Here is a 17,986-nt window from a genome sequence, read left to right as displayed (position 1 = left end):
AAATTGTTAGAAACCTTCTAAATTGTTAAATCACACCTTTTATAAATTGTTTGGGACACAAAGGGCCGACTGTATGTGTGTTACTCCTTGCTAAGGTAGGAGTTCTATCTTATAATTAAAAATAATGTTAGAGATAAAACACTTTAGCAAATCAAACTGTTATTGCCTTAACCGACTTTATTGATTTTCTTTCTTTAAAAAAAAGAAAAAAAGACTTTACCGATTTTCTTTTGGTAACCGACCTTGAGAATATATATATACGTACTATACGCACACTTTCTATACCAACAGTTCTACACACTAGAGCAGAGTTTTGCATCAGAAACCAAGAAAGCTAACAACAATGGCTGCAATGTTCCCTGTGGGTTTTAGATTTCGTCCCACAGACGAAGAGTTGGTGAGGTCTTACCTTTACCCAAAAGTAACAGGAACACAAACCCATGATCTTGTTCCAAAACACGATATTCCAGAACAGGGTCTTTACGCACCCAACACTGAACCTTCGAAAATTTGGAAACAGTTTGGAGGGCAAAATCTTGAAGAAAACCAGGAAGAGCTCGAGCTCTTGTTCTTCACAAGGTTGAAGAGGGTCTCCTCCAACGGCTCTCGCATCAAGCAAACCATAGGCGGAGGCTGTTGGAAAGGCGATGCTTCGGGAAAGTCCGCTAAGAATGTTTTGGAAACAAAGAGTAAAACGATGAAAAGAATAGGATTCAAAAAGACTTTTCATTATAAGAATGATGATTCTAAAGAAAGCAATCGTTGGATTTTGCATGAGCTTTCCTTGGACGAGTCTTTTCTACGACATGCTAAGGTAAACATTCTCTCCTTTCTTTCTTTTTAGAGAATTTGAAAACTTGAAAATTTATAATTTTAAGATGACAATTTAAAGTGGGGTTTTTTTCATAGTGTTATTAATATTGAAAGAGATTGAAAACTTGAAAACTTATGATATGAGAACTTGAAAACTTGAAAATTTATAATTCTAAGACGACAATTTAAAGTGAGCTTTTTTCATAGTGTAATTAATATTGAAGAGATTAAAAACTTGAAAACTTATAATAGGAGAACTTGAAAATTTGAAAATTTATAATTAATTCTAGGACGACAATTTAAAGTGAGATTTTTCAATAGTGTTATTAATTTTAGGAAATAAACTAAAGTGACAATTTAAAGTGAGGTCTCTTCTTAGTGTTACTAATACTGAATAGAAAGAAAGAAAGAAAAAGTTAGGTTAATCTCTTAGTTAATAGGCTCATGAAATGCTCAAATCAGTTCAAACATGTTTTTAACTTTGAAACTTCAATAAAAATCGCTTTTCTTTTTATCCTTAAAGCAAATTTTCGAAAACAAAAGGCAATAGTAGTAACCCAACTAATATAGCCTCAGTTTTTTTTTTAAACTATTTAGATCCTATTGTTTCAGGAATTAAACATTATAATATCAAAAGTAACATTAAAATATGAAGTTTGCGTATGAATCTGATGGTCTAATTTATTATTATTTGAAATATTTTAATTTATAATCTTTGCAATCTAAATTTTTTCTTTTATGAAATTTTAGAATTTAATTTGTTATCCTCCTGATTAGGATTTATATGTATTTTTCCTTACCTTCTTGACATACCGTTTTCTTTCCTACTTGACATAATCTTATTTTTCTTTTTTCCAATATTATTTTCTTGGTTGTGGCTATTATCTAGGGTTACGTTCTTGACATTGTTACATTCTTATGTTGTAGATAGGAGACATGGTAGTTTGTCGACTGCGAAAACACCCTAAAACATGGGCGGAGCTGTTATTGGACTAGGGGGGGCAATGGCCCCCCTAATTTTTTTTATAAAAATATTATTATATTAATAGGTACTAAGTTTAACAATTTTGTTCAATAAAATTACACTTTGCCCCCCTAATAATGCCATTAATTCTTTTGAGAGTAATCTTATAGCCAAAAACGTTTTTACAATGTTTATACAAACTATTAAGGTAACAAATTCTTATTAGTTCGTACACTTGTATAACTTTTTATATATCAATAACCACTTATCACATTAGCAATTTGTAAAAATTTTGTAGTTTTAGCATTTTTCACCTTTTAAAGGACATAAAAAATTAATAGATTAAATCTAAAACAAAATATAAAAACTCAAAAAAATTAGCTTAACAATAAAAATTACCAATATAATAAAACTAAAAAAATTAAGTCCAATCAATATATTTTACCCAGAACAAACTACTTGGCCATTTAAAAATTTTTTAACAAAAATCCTTAGTAGTAAAAAAATAGACTTAAGGGTTGGAGCCACCGCACACAGCTAGCAGCAAAGTCGCCCCCTAACTCCAAGTCCTGGCTCCGTCCCTGCCCTAAAAAGGAAGAGATAATCCCAAGCACACATGCATCAAGTCAGACAAGTCAAAATACAACTTTGATGTTAGAGTTTTTGCTAGAACTTTTGCGATCATATTCAAGAGAAATAACAATGGCGGCCACGATGATCCCTGAGGGTTATAGGTTTTGTCCCACGGACGAAGAGTTGGTGCTTTACTACCTTTACCCAAAGGTGATAGGAACACAAACCCATGAGGAAGGTCGTATTCCAGAACATGATCTCTACGCACCCAACACTGAACCTTGGAAAATCTGGGAAGCATTTGGAGGGCCAAATCTGGAGGAAAGCCAGGAAGAGCTTGAGCTATTGTTCTTCACAAGGTTGAAGAGGGTCTCCTCTACCGACTCTCGTATCAAGCGAACCATTGGCAATGGTTGTTGGAAGGGCGATGCTTCGGGAAAATACGCTAAGGATGTTTTGGAAACGGTGACGAGGACAAGAATTGGATTCAAAAAGACTTTTCATTATAAGAATGATGAATCTAAAGACAACAATCGTTGGATCTTGCATGAACTTTCCTTGGACAAATCTCTTCTGTCGCAAGCTAAGGTAAAAAAAGAAAAAAAATTCTTTTCAATTTTCTGTTTTCAAAAATTATTTTCTATATTCCAAACAAAAACTATGTTTTGGTAACTCAAAATATATAGAAAACAAAAACTATTTTCGAAATCTCAATATTCAAAGAAATTCATGAAAACAGTTAAATAAATAAGTAAAATCAAAGCACACCAACAATTCTTAAACGTGCAGCCAAACCCACCACACTCTCCCTCCTCCACTCCCTATCGATCAGCGCCGCCATTGTTGAACCAACCATCAGCCTATATGCGCACCACCACTCCACCAAAAACTCATGCTCGCTGGTTATATTTCGAATTCACGTTCAGCTTTTTGTTATGGCAGAATGTGCATGCATGAACCAATTGAATTGGTATAAGATGATTTACACACATGTATTGACCTTCTAACTATTATTAAAGTGTTACTGATTCGAAAGAAATAGAAAAAAAAAAAATTGGTACATCGCCTAGGCCTAGTTAATAGGCTCAAGAAATATTGCTCACTCAATTTTGTGCTGTTTTGAACTAATCAAACGTAGTAAAATTGCTTTTTGTTTATTTCTTAAAAACAAGTTTTTTGAAAATAATAAACAAAAGTAGTTACCAAATATATATAGCCTCGGTTTTTTAAATTTTTTTGTTTTTTTTATTTTTTTACTAAATTGTATTTGATATAGATCCTACTGTTTCAAAAATTAAACCTTATAATATCATAAGTAACAAATTAAAATATGAAGTTTGTATATGAAATCAATGGTTTAATTTATTATTATATGAAATCTTTTAATTCATAATCTTTGCAATTTATAAGGATTAATTTTTTTTTTCTTTTACATAAAATTTTGGAATTTAATTTGTTATCCCTCTTGATTATAGGGTTTATGTATGTGTTTTTTCTTACCCTCTTGACATATTGTTTTCTTTTCTTCTTGACATAGATCTACTTTTTCTTTTTCCCTATATTATTTTCTCGATTGTGACTATTATCTAGGCTTTGGATTAAGGTAACGTCCTTGACTTTGTTATATTTTTATGTTGCAGATAAAAGATCTGGTAGTTTGCCGGCTAAGAAAACACCCTAAGAAAGAAGACATAACCCCACATTCAAAGGTGTCAAGTCCAGCAACAGATTTAATGTTAGATTATTGGAAATTAGATTTTGGAGAATTATTATTTGATCCCCCAATTAGTTGAACAAACTATGTAAATATTTGTGTGTTTTATATGATTGTTTGTTCTATTTTCTATTTTTATTTTTCATCGTATCATTATAATTAGATGCATTCACAAGAATAACACAAAAGTATATAATTCTCAATAGAAAAAGAGAAAGGGTCACAAAATAATTCTACCAATTGCGTTTTGTGGTGGCCATTTGACATTCTATCTTGGATTTTTAAATCCAAGATAAATTTTCAAAATCCATTAATAAAGAAATCAAAAAACCAAAATTAATGCCAAAAAAATTGGACTGAAGGATCACTACAAAATAAAATAATAATAAGAACAAAATTTAACTATAAAATTGGTTGTAAACTTGTAACTTATGGCGACAACCTTACTTAATATCTTTTAATTGGAGGTGAATTTGAACAAATCCACCATTAGATTATATTTTCAACTTATATCCTTCATGTTTGCAAAATTTCTAGAAAATTAAAAACCAATAGTTATATCATTAATAAATTTTTTTAATTGCATATTTTTGTAGTTTGAAATTATGTATAAAATATAAGTTTATAGACCATATAGTAAATAATATATAATTGGCACAAAATTTGACGTGTATATTAGAAGTGTAAAGAATATACAATTCAATGGTTAAATTTTCAAAATATGTAATAATGTTAATTTTATTAAAGAAAGTTGTAGTTTTAAACTATAACCAATTTTGTAACTAAACTTTATCCTAATAATAATAATATTAAAAATAAAATTGATATGCAGTTGCAATGGCAAACCCCTTTATGGCCTCCACATTCCCCACTGCATAGGGATACTATATAAAATTATTTTAAGCTATCTAAACTTTTCTAGTGGGCAAAACTACACTAGGGTGTGGGGGCCATGGCCCTCCAAAATTTTAAAATCTAGTATATATAATTCAACCTACACTAAAAACTAATTAAATGTTTTGGTTTGATAATTAAAAAAAAATTATCAGAAGCAGACGCTATAGGTTGAAATTCTTTTCTAAAAAAATTATGAAACAATTTATTTAACTTACAAAATATTTAGTTGGTACAACAGTGCTCTTAAGAAAATAATCTAAGATCGAAGTGTAACACCTTAAACTATCTAGTATCAAAAACGCTAAAATGCAAAACACACTTTCTATGTTTATCAAAATTCAAAGTTTTTATTATCTTTTGAAACCTAATGATTTAATTTTTTATTTTATAAAATTTCAAAGTTTAATTTGTTACTTTTAAAAACTATAGAGTTTAATTTGTTACAAGCTTAAAATGAAATTTTCCAAAAAAGAATTGACCAACTGGTCAAGTTTAAGCAGTTACAGCTAGAGACAAGGTGATATTTTCTTGTTCTCAATCTTCCTTTTTTATTGTAAAATTTGATCTTGTTTCTATTGAAGTTTGCATCATCCATTTCTTTGAAGACTTCATTGGTTCCACTAAAATTGTATCACTCACTTTGGTAGAAAATTCTATAATTTATATTAAAAATGAAAATTTTCAAGTTTCATTATGGAAATTATAATGATAAACTTTTTTCTAAATATTTTATAATCCATTTATTTAAAGATTTCATTATCCTTTTACTCAACTTCAAGTCACGATTTTGGTGTAAAAAGAAAGTGTGTACAACAATATTGTGAAATAAACATTAACTATTGACAAAATTATCAAAACTCGGCAATAATGACGTAAAATTATTTTATATGCAATGTACACTTTTTGGGGGCATTAAGTGCAGCCCAATAGGTTGCTGAATATTGACTTGTCGTAGGCTTATTTTACTTATTTATCTTTTAAGTTAAATGCCGTGAATAATTGCAATAAGAAAAATAGCATGATAAAATAAAATAAAATAAAAAAATAAAAAAAGAAACTATATGTGTACAGAGCTTAAAGCTATATGTTTTTTTATGGGTTCCAGTTAGCTCAACTGGTAAACTCTCTAATGGTTGAATAAAAAATTTGGAATTCAATCCTCACCTACACTAAAAACCGATTGGTGTTTTGATCTGATGATAAAGAGCTATTATCAAGAATGATCGTCATAGGTTAAAATTATCTCAAAAAAAAACTATATATGTTTTCTGATAAAAAAAAACATAAAAAAAAGCTATATATGTTTTTTTTTTGGGGGCTAAGAAGATAAAGCTATATGTGTACTTTTGAGACAGTTGCTCCCTATCTAGTTTAGTTTGGACTTTCAAATTACATATATTTTTTTTATAAATTTCAAGAATAACATAGTTTTTGATAAATTTCAGATTAAACCAAAGATTAACATATATAAATAAATGATAAAAAAAAACATATATATAAATAAATAATACGAGCATAAAAATAAAACTTGATGATCTTGGATCTAATTGGAGTTGGGAATGAGTTTCATCACTTTCATTGTTTCCAATTTCCAATTTTATCGTGAATTAGAAAAATATAATTGTTGGGACTTGGGAATATATGACCGTTAAAAAAAGTGATTGTTGGGAAATCTGGCTGTTGAAAAATTTCAAAAACATTACCATTTGGGAAATATGAAAAATATAGCTGTTGCAAAAGAATTAATAAAGAATAAAGAAAATTTTAAGAAGCAGTATAAAAAGAATAAAGAAAGAATGAATAAATAATAATTAAATGAAATAGAAAAAAAAAATGTGTAAAGTGTGTTTGAGAAAATAGGTAAATAAAATAGAAAGTACTTTTTCTCTCTATTTTGGGTGAGAAAATGGAGTGTTGAAGAAGTTCTAAGAAACATACCAAAAAAAGAGTCAAGAAGCCATCGTACTACAGAATTACTATTCCTACCATTCGATTATTAGATCTCATATTCGAAAGAGACAATGCTTGATCAATTGCAACCTTTGTAATCTCCCAATTATTATAGTAAGATTTTCTTCTTGACAAAGTCTATGGATGTAGGCCTAAGACCAAATTATGTAAATCTTTGCCTTCCCTATATGTTTTTTTATTTATATCTTATATAAACTGTCTATTATTGGATATACTGGCATCAAATAGATATCAAAGTTTTAACTATCTCCACACTAACTAACCAACATTCAAACAAAAGCATAACAATAATGGGTAAAATTTCGGCACAATTCATTAGGTGTAGTACTTAGATTACCCAATAAATTCAAACATAAAAGCATCCGAATTTGGTAAAGATTTGGTGTAAAATCCATATTTTATATCATCAAATACGAGATTGTCATATCAATTTTTTACTTAAAACTCAATACATCACACCTAGATAACATCTCAATAACTCTCAATTGGGTTGGACTTTCGTATGAGTATTAAAATTGATTGAGTGTGAATATGTCTATTCTTTAATGAAATTAAATTTTGTAAGGGTATACTGTAAAACTCATGTTTTACCCCCTCTAGTCCCAACAAGTCATAGCATCTTATTACATATTTAAAAATAAGCACAACCACCCAATCAATTCTAATACTCATATATAAATCTAACCAAATTATGAGTTTATTAAGATGTTATTAAATGTGATAGGATATATTAAATTTTAAGTAAAATGCTGATGTGATAATCTTTTATTGAATAGTGTAAAATCCATGTTTTACACTACATCCCTACCAAACTCAGACTCTTCTCTCTAGTGTCCCATATTGGTAAAGTGTAACATTAACCATGCGTTTATAAGCTTTTAGGCACCCTTCCATTATAAGTTTGTTTTCAAAGGTGAGTTTTACCCATAGGTTTGTAACATTTGGTATTAGAGCCAACCACTACCCCAATTAATAAAGTGTAGCTCACTGAGTATGGGATCAAATGAGTTGTGGTTTTGTAAAACTTGGGTCTTATATCATATCATTATAGAATATAACCTCAACATAAAATTGTGTAGAATTATATTGCATTTAGAAAAGAAAACATTGTTTGTGCTTTATTGATAAATGTAACAATACTTTTGAATTTAGTGTCCGTTTGACATGGATTATTTTTGCCAACTTATTTATCTACTCAACTTATTTTTACTACTATTCATAAATTCCACTGCACTTTTTGGTACTATTCGTAGGTCTCACTCTACTATTTCAGCTAACTTTTACCTTTATCTATAGTACATTCAGTAAAAAGTTTTCAGTGTTAGCAAAATAAACAGATCTCAAACAAACACTTAATCAAGAAACCAAAGATACAATACTTTAAAATGAACTATACCTAAGTTTTTCCTACATTAATTACACTGATGAGTTAGATAATGCTCAAGAGAGAAGCGAAAGGGTTACAAAAATAATTTTAACAATTAATTTCGTGGCCATTTACTCAATAACAATATTGTTTAATTCCAAGGAGTGCAAAATCAGTGAATAAAGAAATATTAAAATAAAAAAAAAACAAATTAAAATGCCAAAAAAAAAATTGATGAATGAATTGCTACATATAACCCTAAACCCCCAAAAAAATAAAAATGAAACAGATTGGCAGCTACTTTTGTGGCAAACCTCTTTAATCTACAGCCTTCACATTCCCTCTCGTTTAGTGGTGGACATGGCCAAATCAATCAGGCTCTGACCGTATATTACATGGAATCACTATCAAAACGATCCAGAACCTGACAATAACAACATAAAATTATTTAAGAAATCCACTAAAAGTGTTTTCAAAAACCAAAAAAACAAAACAAAACAATCAATCAAATGCCCTCCACTGACACTGTTATTTTATTTACTCCCTCATTGTTAGAATGTCACAAGCTGCTTTACAGGGAAGAAAAAAAATAAGTAGGGCTTCAAAAGCAGATTTTGTTTAATAGTAAAAAATCACAAGGATGACCCCTTCCAAGGGATCACAGCCTAGACCTGTTGTTCTGTGTCATATTTTCATCCGAAACTAATGCTCATTAATTTTTCTCTAGTTTCAAATCGACCTTCTCTAACTCTCGTTTTAGGGTGAATGTGTGAACTCTATTACAAGAACATCAAGTCATGATTGCGCAAACATTAGTCGGTCCAGAATATTTCCCAAATTCCATGACAGATTTAGTGGAATTACCAGAGGAAGAAATTGTATTCTGTCGCAAAGGTGAGACCTCCAGATGCTCAATCTATCATTTCTTTACGAACGGTTTCTGGCAAACTAGTAACCGCTGGTCACTGCCATTTTGAAGGTCAATCACCCTTGCTTCCCATCGTATTTGGGCAGCAAGCGTGCGTCCCATCTCTATAGCTCCCACTTTATCAGAAAGAACAACCCATCCCTGCAACCAATCATAATTTCACATAACAGATCATCAAATTTTTCATATAGCAGTCTGATTTTCAAGCAAGGAGCAACTATTGCATCTTTTTTTTCTTTTTCTTTTTCTTTTTTTGTATTACTTGTAAGTTACAAAGGCACTTAGTGGGTCTTGAACCCACAACCTCACCCTCCAACCAATTGTTCTGGGAGAAGGAAGTGCCAGTTGAGCTGTAGCTCATTGGCAACTATTGCATTATAATCATGATTGACACAACTTATATTGAGGCACATCAAATGCAAGTGGACTTGCGATACTGGAAACCAAAGAAAAAAAAAAAAGGAACTGATATTCAACAAGACTAACTTACAATAGGAAGGGGATGTCTTCTGGGTAGTGGCTTAGGAAAATAAAATCAAGAAAAAGATAAGAGAGAGGGAAAAGGCATAATTCGCACCCATCCTACTTATGTATCTTCTACCAAAGGATTATAGGATAAGGACAGGTGCTACAAGCTACATTCCAACTTAAATAAAAAGAATGTAAACAACTCATATTCCCTGAATTTTCCAGCATAAAAAAACCAGATCAGAACAAGAAAGAGGGTGGAAAGGCAAATAACAAGTCTCCTTCTAAATTTGTACCTTGTACCGTTAAAGAGTGTAAAGTAAGGGAAGGTTTTGCAGGCAATCTTCCAATTTGATAGATAAATAATCAATTCATACTGCACTATACTCAATTCATACTGCACTATAGTCAATTCATACTGCAGTACATTTTCTGGCATAAGCAAAATAAAACTGTGCTACAATATAATTACCTCAGGGCGCAGTATCCGGTCCATCTCTAAGAACAAGTCCATCAAGCTGCACCTCTCTGAAGTAAGATGCGAAAGAAGCCCACTTGCATGAAGCATATCATATGTTCTAGGGTATGTGGGGAAAGGTTCACACCTGTGCAACAACAGATAATCACAACCATAACTCTACTATCCGCAAAGCAACTTAAACTGCAGTTAACTTCTTTTTTTTATGACATAAGAGTACTTCACTCAGATTAGTTGCATGTCGTAGAGTATATTGCACAACAATCCTCATTGTTAATCAAACTCCTACGGGCAACTGACCCCACCCGCCAAAACCAATTACCGGGTAAACTGGGGGCTTTTCACCTAATAGGTAGGTAGTTTACCCTCATGCCCAGGAGGCACAGAAACTTTATTTCTAAGTGCAGCTTAATTAATAAATTTGAAAGAAAAGAAAAGAAAAAATTATAGGTTATGGAGCCTAGAAATGAAAACAAGCTTTTGAACCCACGACCTTGTCCTCCAGCCTTTCTTATGTGAGAAGGAGGTGCCATTTGAGCTGGGGATCATTGGCTGAAAACAAGGTTTTTCAGAACCAAAGTTTGTGAACATCATGTTCACAAACCATATAAATGAATTATATGTACACTACGTCTAAATTAAATATCTAAAATTTTGACGCAGGAGTTGTTTTCTTTCTCTATGCTTTTTATTTAATTATTTATATTTCCTTTTATGATAACCTAATCTGACATGTAAGTTGTGATATATGTCATAAAGGCAAGGGGTATATGAAAAACCCAATCTAGCGAAGTCTTACCCTTGAGAAGTTATAGTGAGAATATTAATTGACATCTTAAAGATTCAGATTTGCCCTTGGTTCCTATTAAAAAGGGAAGTGAAGGGAGATTTAACTAATAATATTCTATTTATACAACGTTAGCATGCATTTCTAAAAACCTATTCAAGACCCAAATGTGTGTGTGAGTATTGATCAGTCATTAGTACACGTTTTCAAAAGAAAATGAACATACTGAAAAATATTGAAACACACTTTGCATCACATTCGTGATAGGGCAGCCAACCAGATCAATTCAACCCAAAGTGAGCTTCTAATACCAATATAGAAATAGAAGTTCTAGAAGAAACTGAAATTAACAACTTACCAGTCATGCAAAACACCAGCAAGACCTTGATTAAGTATAAGAGGAAGTGTATTAGGAGCTCTGATGGGCACTACATTCATCACCCATACTGATTTTTTCTCCTCCAAAAATGCAGCATTAAGACCCCCATAATGAGCATTCATGTCCATCACATTGCGTACCATGTTAAATGGGGGTAATGGGTCCTCATCACCTGGCCTCTTTGGATGGTCTGAGAAAATTAGGGGTGTAAGCAGAGACCAATAATTTTTCAGAGCTGATTTCCAAACCTGTAAATCCTCAAAAAAATCTTCAGGGAAAACGCCTGCAAAGAAACAAGATAATCAATAAGCTGGCACAGCCTTATGATATGATGTAGGCGGAACATAAAGGTTAAGATAAATATTCACAAGGTTAGACAACTGGAACACCAAAAAATTAGTAATAAGAATAAAATTTAAATCATTATAAAACAATACTTTCCATGAACTTCAAGCTCAGTTGAGGTCATATGAGAATTAGAGGATCTGTTCTGGATTGGAATCCAGCGTTTGCTATTGGTCCCACTTATACATGATAAAAGGGGCTGATAATATGATTGATCATCCTGCCCTTCTTGACAAAGTGGTACAGCACCCTGCTTGCTACAATGAAGAAAAAATAAATAAATTTCATTAATAAAACCATAATTTAAAGAGAAAAATATGGCAGCTCTACAAATACAACTAATCAAATGGAGCAAGAAAACCAAAGCTAAATTTGTTCTTAGTTAAAGTATCAAAACCTAGCCCTAAATTTATTTTTTAATAACAAAACATTATTCATGAAAAAAAGTGCATCATTTTTTATATCCTTACCGAGATGCATAACAATCAGTATCCCCAGTTTTCTGCCAGATGAAAGTTTCATCTTGTTGAGCTAGAAGACTCCAACAGATTTTCTGGGTCAGTTCTTCCAATGGTGTTAACATGTTTCTATTCTTCATACTAACTGAACTTTCATGTAGCTTGTCTGTGGGTGATGTTAATACAAAGTAACCTCCAGGCTTGAGTACCCGGTCAGCTTCAATAAGGAACATTCCATCTGTTTGATGAAGTCATCATTAGACAGCAAGGACATGTTATTTTACAGAAGAAAATAATACTTAGACCCCTCTGCTTTATATATTAACCAAATCACTCCATATGAGCCAAATATAATTATCCATTGCTTCTATAAAGCTAACTGCCAATATGGTCTCAGAAACTCTAAATTAGCATTCCTTACCCTGCATGAACTAAACAATTCTATGCATGACAGGCTCTATGTATTACTATCACAGTGTCACTATGATGCTGCCGGAAGCAGAATTAAGATGGCAATAACAGAAGCATCTACTTCACTCACTGTGGTGCTTCTGTTGGTTGCCAACATAATAGAATAGAACTTGTGTTTCAGGACAAGATTAAAAACTCATGTTTCAAGACGACTGACAATTATTTCAAACATTTTGAACAGTAAAATACATGATTATCTCTAATAAAAATACATAAGATCATATGAAAACTAAACAGATCTCAGGAGCTTGTTCTTCATCCAAATGGTTACGGGGAAAGATCCCCTCCCATTTAAATCCCCAAATTCCCTCCAATTTTCAGCTAGATGTGAGACAAATGGCATTTATTTATTTTTTTGTGGTTCAAATGGGGTATTTAAGACCATTGGATTTTTTAAATACCACATGTTTTGCATCTGGATAAGATTGAAGTAAATTGGAGGATTTAAATGGGAACAGAGCCTCTCCCAACTCTATCCTATTATACCAACATTTTGTCCCCTTACTAACACAGATTTTTTTTCATTGGAATGTTACATGTGTCAACTCTAAATTCACAGTGCCCTGCCTTGTGTTGCCTTAGCAGTTAGCAATAACAAAATTCTTGCACAAATGCTTCTATTTCAGTGGTTTACTGGTTCTAATTCAGTAAAACAAAGGGATCTATTATGCTGATTCCACTTCTAATGTGGCCACATGAAAAAATCACGTTTTGTTCTTACCAATGTACTGGTGCAAATCACCAGCTCTTCTTTGATTTACTATAGGCTCGAACTTATCTGTCTTTAATTCTTGAGAAAGGGAAAATCAGATACCATTCTCATGCTTGCTTATTTCACAATAATGTTACCAAGCATCACCAATTTACCATTCACCATCACTCATTCCACTTCACTGCATTTCGGCTAATTTTTTCTTAAAAAACTTCTGGTCACATATTCTCTTCATGTGCACAATTTTACCAGAAAATTTTTTATTTACATGACAAATACTAACATAACAGGAAAGTTCCTAGTTGTTATAACCTAGAACAGCTCAAAAATACTAAGGCTTTTAATTCATACTTGTTATACAAATTTTGTAAGGGGGTTTGCCTCTAACAGAACACTTGTCACATATCCTGACCTCCTACTGTATGCAACCCAAAATCCACTGCATCTCTGTTTATTGCTGATTATGCCCACAAACTTAAATGGCAGGCTAGCAACTCTTTAAATGTGTCTTTTAGTCTGGTTGAAAAAATAAAGGAAGAGAAATTCTTGGAAAATCCACCTTCCATGCTTGAAAATGGATAATTATCGCTCTAACCATATATAACAGTGACTATCCTTCATAAAGGGAGAAAAATTATCCTTTCTTTTTACAAGATTTGAAAAAAAATCCAAGATGAAATTAAAGGATAGGACAAAGAAATTAAAGGATAGGACAAAGTCAACCAGAGGCAAAAACTAACTCGTGGTTTTGATGGTGCTATAGAGCCTTATTAACCAAGATTAGAACTATGTCTATCTATTAGTGCGGAAAATGATGGAGAATCAATATTACCCATAACAAAAGTCAACAACATATCAACCAAGCAATAAAAACCCAAGTGACATCAATCAATCAAGCATCCACAAGTTCAGCACCCAGAGCCAGTGGGAAGCACACCATTAATAAGTCAAATGAAACAATGCTTAATCTAACTTTAAAGTACCTTTTTCATCCCAAACAATACCACACTGAGCACAATGAACCATGTCAAATGATAATGATGGATATGGAAGCTGTCTCAAAATGAAGTTTCCAATCATTGCCGGAAGACCTCTCTCAAGGGCAAATTGGACTTGGCTGCCAGTTGCCTCATAAGCAGCAATACAAACAGCCATTACCTTCAGTGAGAGTAAATGAGCTCCAAAGCCACCAAATCCACAGCCAATATCTAGTACAGTACGCACCTGTAATCAACATAAATAAGTTGAAATATGTAATGCAACTGATACTTCTACACCTCTACTACTTTTTATCAAAAGGAAAAGGAGAGTAACCCAAAAAAGAAAACCCACAAACCATAAGGTTTCTTTGCTTCAAGTTATGAAGTAAATCATTTAACATTAAGAGAACAACAAAGAATTGCATTAAAAAAATTCCATCTTTTTAAAACCCAATGGTGCCCAAAGAGTAACAACTAGAAATTATATTCCTTTTTTTTTTTGGCGCGCGGGGAGCGGGGGGGCAGGGAGGTGGAGGATGGGGATTGGGAGGAACTAAGCTTACCCCAGCTTGAAGAAATTCAGAGTCACTTCCTAACCCTATCATCTCCGCAATCTGGCGAGAATAGTCATTAACACCATCAAAGGTCAATCCATCCTCAGAGTGAAAAGTAATTTGATTCTCTTCTAATAACATCAACCTATGGAGAAAATGTAAAAAGGATACATAATCAAATCATTAATTGCTCAGAATCCCAACGAAGAAAATGACATAAAAACCAATTAACATGCAAATAGTAGGGAGTTCTAAAAGCTTAATCACTTTTGTGGTTAGAGGTACTTTCACACACTGAAAAAGAAGTACCTTTTGGTCATGCTTCCAGACGAAAGAAATTGGTCTTTGGTTATCTTCACATTTCCACTCCATATCACGTCCCTACCAGTAGGCCACCTCAAGGGAATCTTATAGTCCTTAGGAGGGCGAACTAAACACCGGTCTCGATCTCTTGAAACTTCACAATGCCGATCAAACTCCTCCCCATCTTTAAAGCCAGCTAACAAATTTTCTGAAATATTGAAACAAGGAACATAATTTTCTCTTTCTTTGCCACAAAGGCCAAGTTCTCTTTGGCGACTAGCTCCAAGTGAGAGAGACTTCAGCTCCAAATAATCTACGGCTGCCTGCTCCTTTAGCCTTCTATAGTTCAAATAAATGTTTGGTACCGGAGTGGGAGTTACAGAGTCAAATGCATTAGAAGAAGACGATCCTAAAACTGTAATTAGTGCAACCAAGCTAATAAGGCACAAGAGTAACCAGCTGAGCGGCGGTCTAGAGCCGAAAATAACAGATAGTTTACTGAACCAAGAGCTTCTCATGTCCAAATCGTGCAACCCCCTTTAACAATCAAATTAAGAAAATTCCACTAAATAACAAGCTCCTTTAACCTATATCTCCAAGAACAGTGATAACCATAACCTATCATAACAGACAAGCTTCTATCTATATTACCATGAATCCGAACAATCCCTACAAACATTGAAATTTGAAAAAACCACCCTTCACACTTCCCAAATATACACACGCAGATCTCTTCCCACCATCAGACTCACATTTCACATTAAGCAAAGTCATACAAATCCACCATACACATACGTGAAATGCAAAATTCAGATTGTTAACACCCCAAGTATGAACACCCAATAACGGATCAACAATCCAATAACAGAAACAAAAATTCTGAACAATCTATAAGAATTAGAATTCCAACTATTGCTGAATTCCAAAAACAAAATTGCATACAACCAACTGATGCCAATTTCTGAAAAACGCCACTCTTCTCAATCAACCAGATCAACCTGCAAAAAGTCAAAAAGTGAGTCACTAACGGTACAATTTCATTCCTGATTAAACCAAAAAAAAAAAAAAAAACAAGAACCCCACATCAGTTTTTACTCAAAAAATTCCAAATTTTCCTTTCCTTTTCCATGATTCTCAGCAACCCAAAACCCAAAAACCACAAATTTAAACCAAAAAAAAAGCTTGAACTTTTTCAATCATTATAATCCACTGAGCAAAACCCAGATCTCAAAAAGGAAAGAAATGCACAGATCCAAGCCAAAATCAATGTGTCTACATTAATATAAACACAGTCACATTGGTTCAAATTTCCCAAAAAAATAAACACAAAACAAAATTGGAAAAAAAAAAAAAAAAGAACTTTTCCCAGCGTACCAATTTTGGATCGTTGATGATTACAGACTTGTGTGAGATTCAAAAGCCAGGCAACTATTTTTGGGTGAGAGAGAGTTTCTGTGAATTTGAGTCCAAATTTATCGGATTCTATTTGTGTTTGTATTAAGTCATTTCTCACAGTTTTTTTTTTTTCCCAATTTTTTATTTATATGAGAGAGAGACACACACAAAACAAACAGTGTCTGAATCATTAACCGAAATTAATATTAAACACACAAAAATTTAGTATTTATTGTGTTTATGACTTCCACAATTATAAATAAACAAATGAGTATGTTTTTTTGACATGGACATCTGTGGTGGCATTGAGATCTGGAAAAGGACAAGAAATGGACGGTTAAGATTTAGCCGTTAAAAGCTACTTTGTGACATTAAGGAACATAGATTGAGAGCTAGGCTAATTTAGAGTTAAGGCTTTGATTATAGAGTTAGTAAAATAGTGACAAATGGAGCTTAAACAGTTAAACGTGTGTTTTTACTGTAATTCTCACGTCAACCTATCACAACTCTGTCGTCTAATTATTCCGTTCGTTCCTGTCTCAACCATGTGACATCACTGTTATTTTTTGTGGGTTTCCTTTTTCACTAACAATAAGTCTAAACAAGAAAGGGAAAACGATCGCTCCAGTGCACTGCAGCCGACATCATTACGATACAATTTGAATGTATAACAAAAATTAGTTATATATTCATATTGTGTCAATTGTAGTGTACTATAAGTAAGTCGACACGATTATGATATAATTCGAAATATAACATAAATTAGATACGTCTCTATCTAATGTCGGCTATAGCGTTTTGTAGGTAAATCAAGTCCAATAACAAATACTACTAATCAAAGGTTAGAGACAATAAAATTTCTACAATTGTCGATGTGTCAAGTTTTTATTAGTAGATTAAAATATTATCTTAATAAGACTTGTGAACTTAATTATTGTGAAAATTCTTATATTTGTAGCATCACTTTTACAAAATTGAGTAAGTTGATGGTTGTGAATCGAGTACCATAAATTATGATATATAATGGTGATCTCATGTGAAATTGACACACTAATCTCAATTTCTTACTAGAATCAGTTCAAAACATTGTTAAATTTATTATGTTGGTGGGATTGTTGTGTCTTTTTTTTTTTTTTAACCCACGAAATAAAGAAGTGATAATTGCTTCATTTCATTTTAAAATATTCCAAATTATGATGTTAGTGATGATATCGTATGAAATTGATGTAGTAATCACAATTGACCAACTCAATAAGTTCTTGAAAAAAAATTGTGAAATATATTATGATTATAGCACTATTGCTCCTTGTTTTACAGGAAAAAAAAAACAATACAGATAAAATAAAATAAAGAAGTGATAATTGCTTCATTTCATTTTAAAAACTTTAAAACAAGACGGTAAACAAGTTAAAACAAATTGAGTTTTAAAA

The 17,986-nt window shown here is 32.2% G+C and overlaps 3 protein-coding genes across 3 annotated transcripts; 2 read left to right on the top strand and 1 right to left on the bottom strand.

Moving 5' to 3' along the window:
- The first annotated feature begins 343 nt into the window (after positions 1 to 343).
- On the top strand, positions 344 to 1,809 carry LOC142629223 (NAC domain-containing protein JA2-like). Its single transcript, XM_075803184.1, has 2 exons — positions 344 to 814; positions 1,741 to 1,809. The coding sequence occupies exons 1-2, from the start codon at positions 344 to 346 to the stop codon at positions 1,807 to 1,809; spliced, it is 540 nt and encodes a 179-aa protein (XP_075659299.1).
- Positions 1,810 to 2,479: 670 nt separating this feature from the next.
- On the top strand, positions 2,480 to 4,143 carry LOC142629222 (NAC domain-containing protein 54-like). Its single transcript, XM_075803183.1, has 2 exons — positions 2,480 to 2,938; positions 3,991 to 4,143. The coding sequence occupies exons 1-2, from the start codon at positions 2,480 to 2,482 to the stop codon at positions 4,141 to 4,143; spliced, it is 612 nt and encodes a 203-aa protein (XP_075659298.1).
- A 4,151-nt stretch (positions 4,144 to 8,294) lies between these two features.
- LOC142628320 (putative methyltransferase PMT5) lies at positions 8,295 to 16,728 on the bottom strand. Its single transcript, XM_075802418.1, has 10 exons — positions 16,536 to 16,728; positions 15,168 to 16,159; positions 14,868 to 15,003; positions 14,308 to 14,548; positions 12,154 to 12,379; positions 11,781 to 11,940; positions 11,318 to 11,622; positions 10,167 to 10,299; positions 9,163 to 9,367; positions 8,295 to 8,722 (listed from the first exon to the last, which is right to left on the bottom strand). Exons 2-9 carry the CDS (start codon positions 15,677 to 15,679, stop codon positions 9,218 to 9,220), a joined length of 1,863 nt encoding a protein of 620 aa, XP_075658533.1. The 5' UTR covers positions 15,680 to 16,159; positions 16,536 to 16,728; the 3' UTR covers positions 8,295 to 8,722; positions 9,163 to 9,217.
- Between the last annotated feature and the right edge of the window lie 1,258 nt (positions 16,729 to 17,986).

This window comes from Castanea sativa, chromosome 3 (genome assembly GCF_040712315.1).
Source record: "Castanea sativa cultivar Marrone di Chiusa Pesio chromosome 3, ASM4071231v1".
In the NCBI taxonomy this organism is placed as follows: Eukaryota; Viridiplantae; Streptophyta; class Magnoliopsida; order Fagales; family Fagaceae; genus Castanea; species Castanea sativa.
This window is presented reverse-complemented; position numbering and strand designations above follow the sequence as displayed.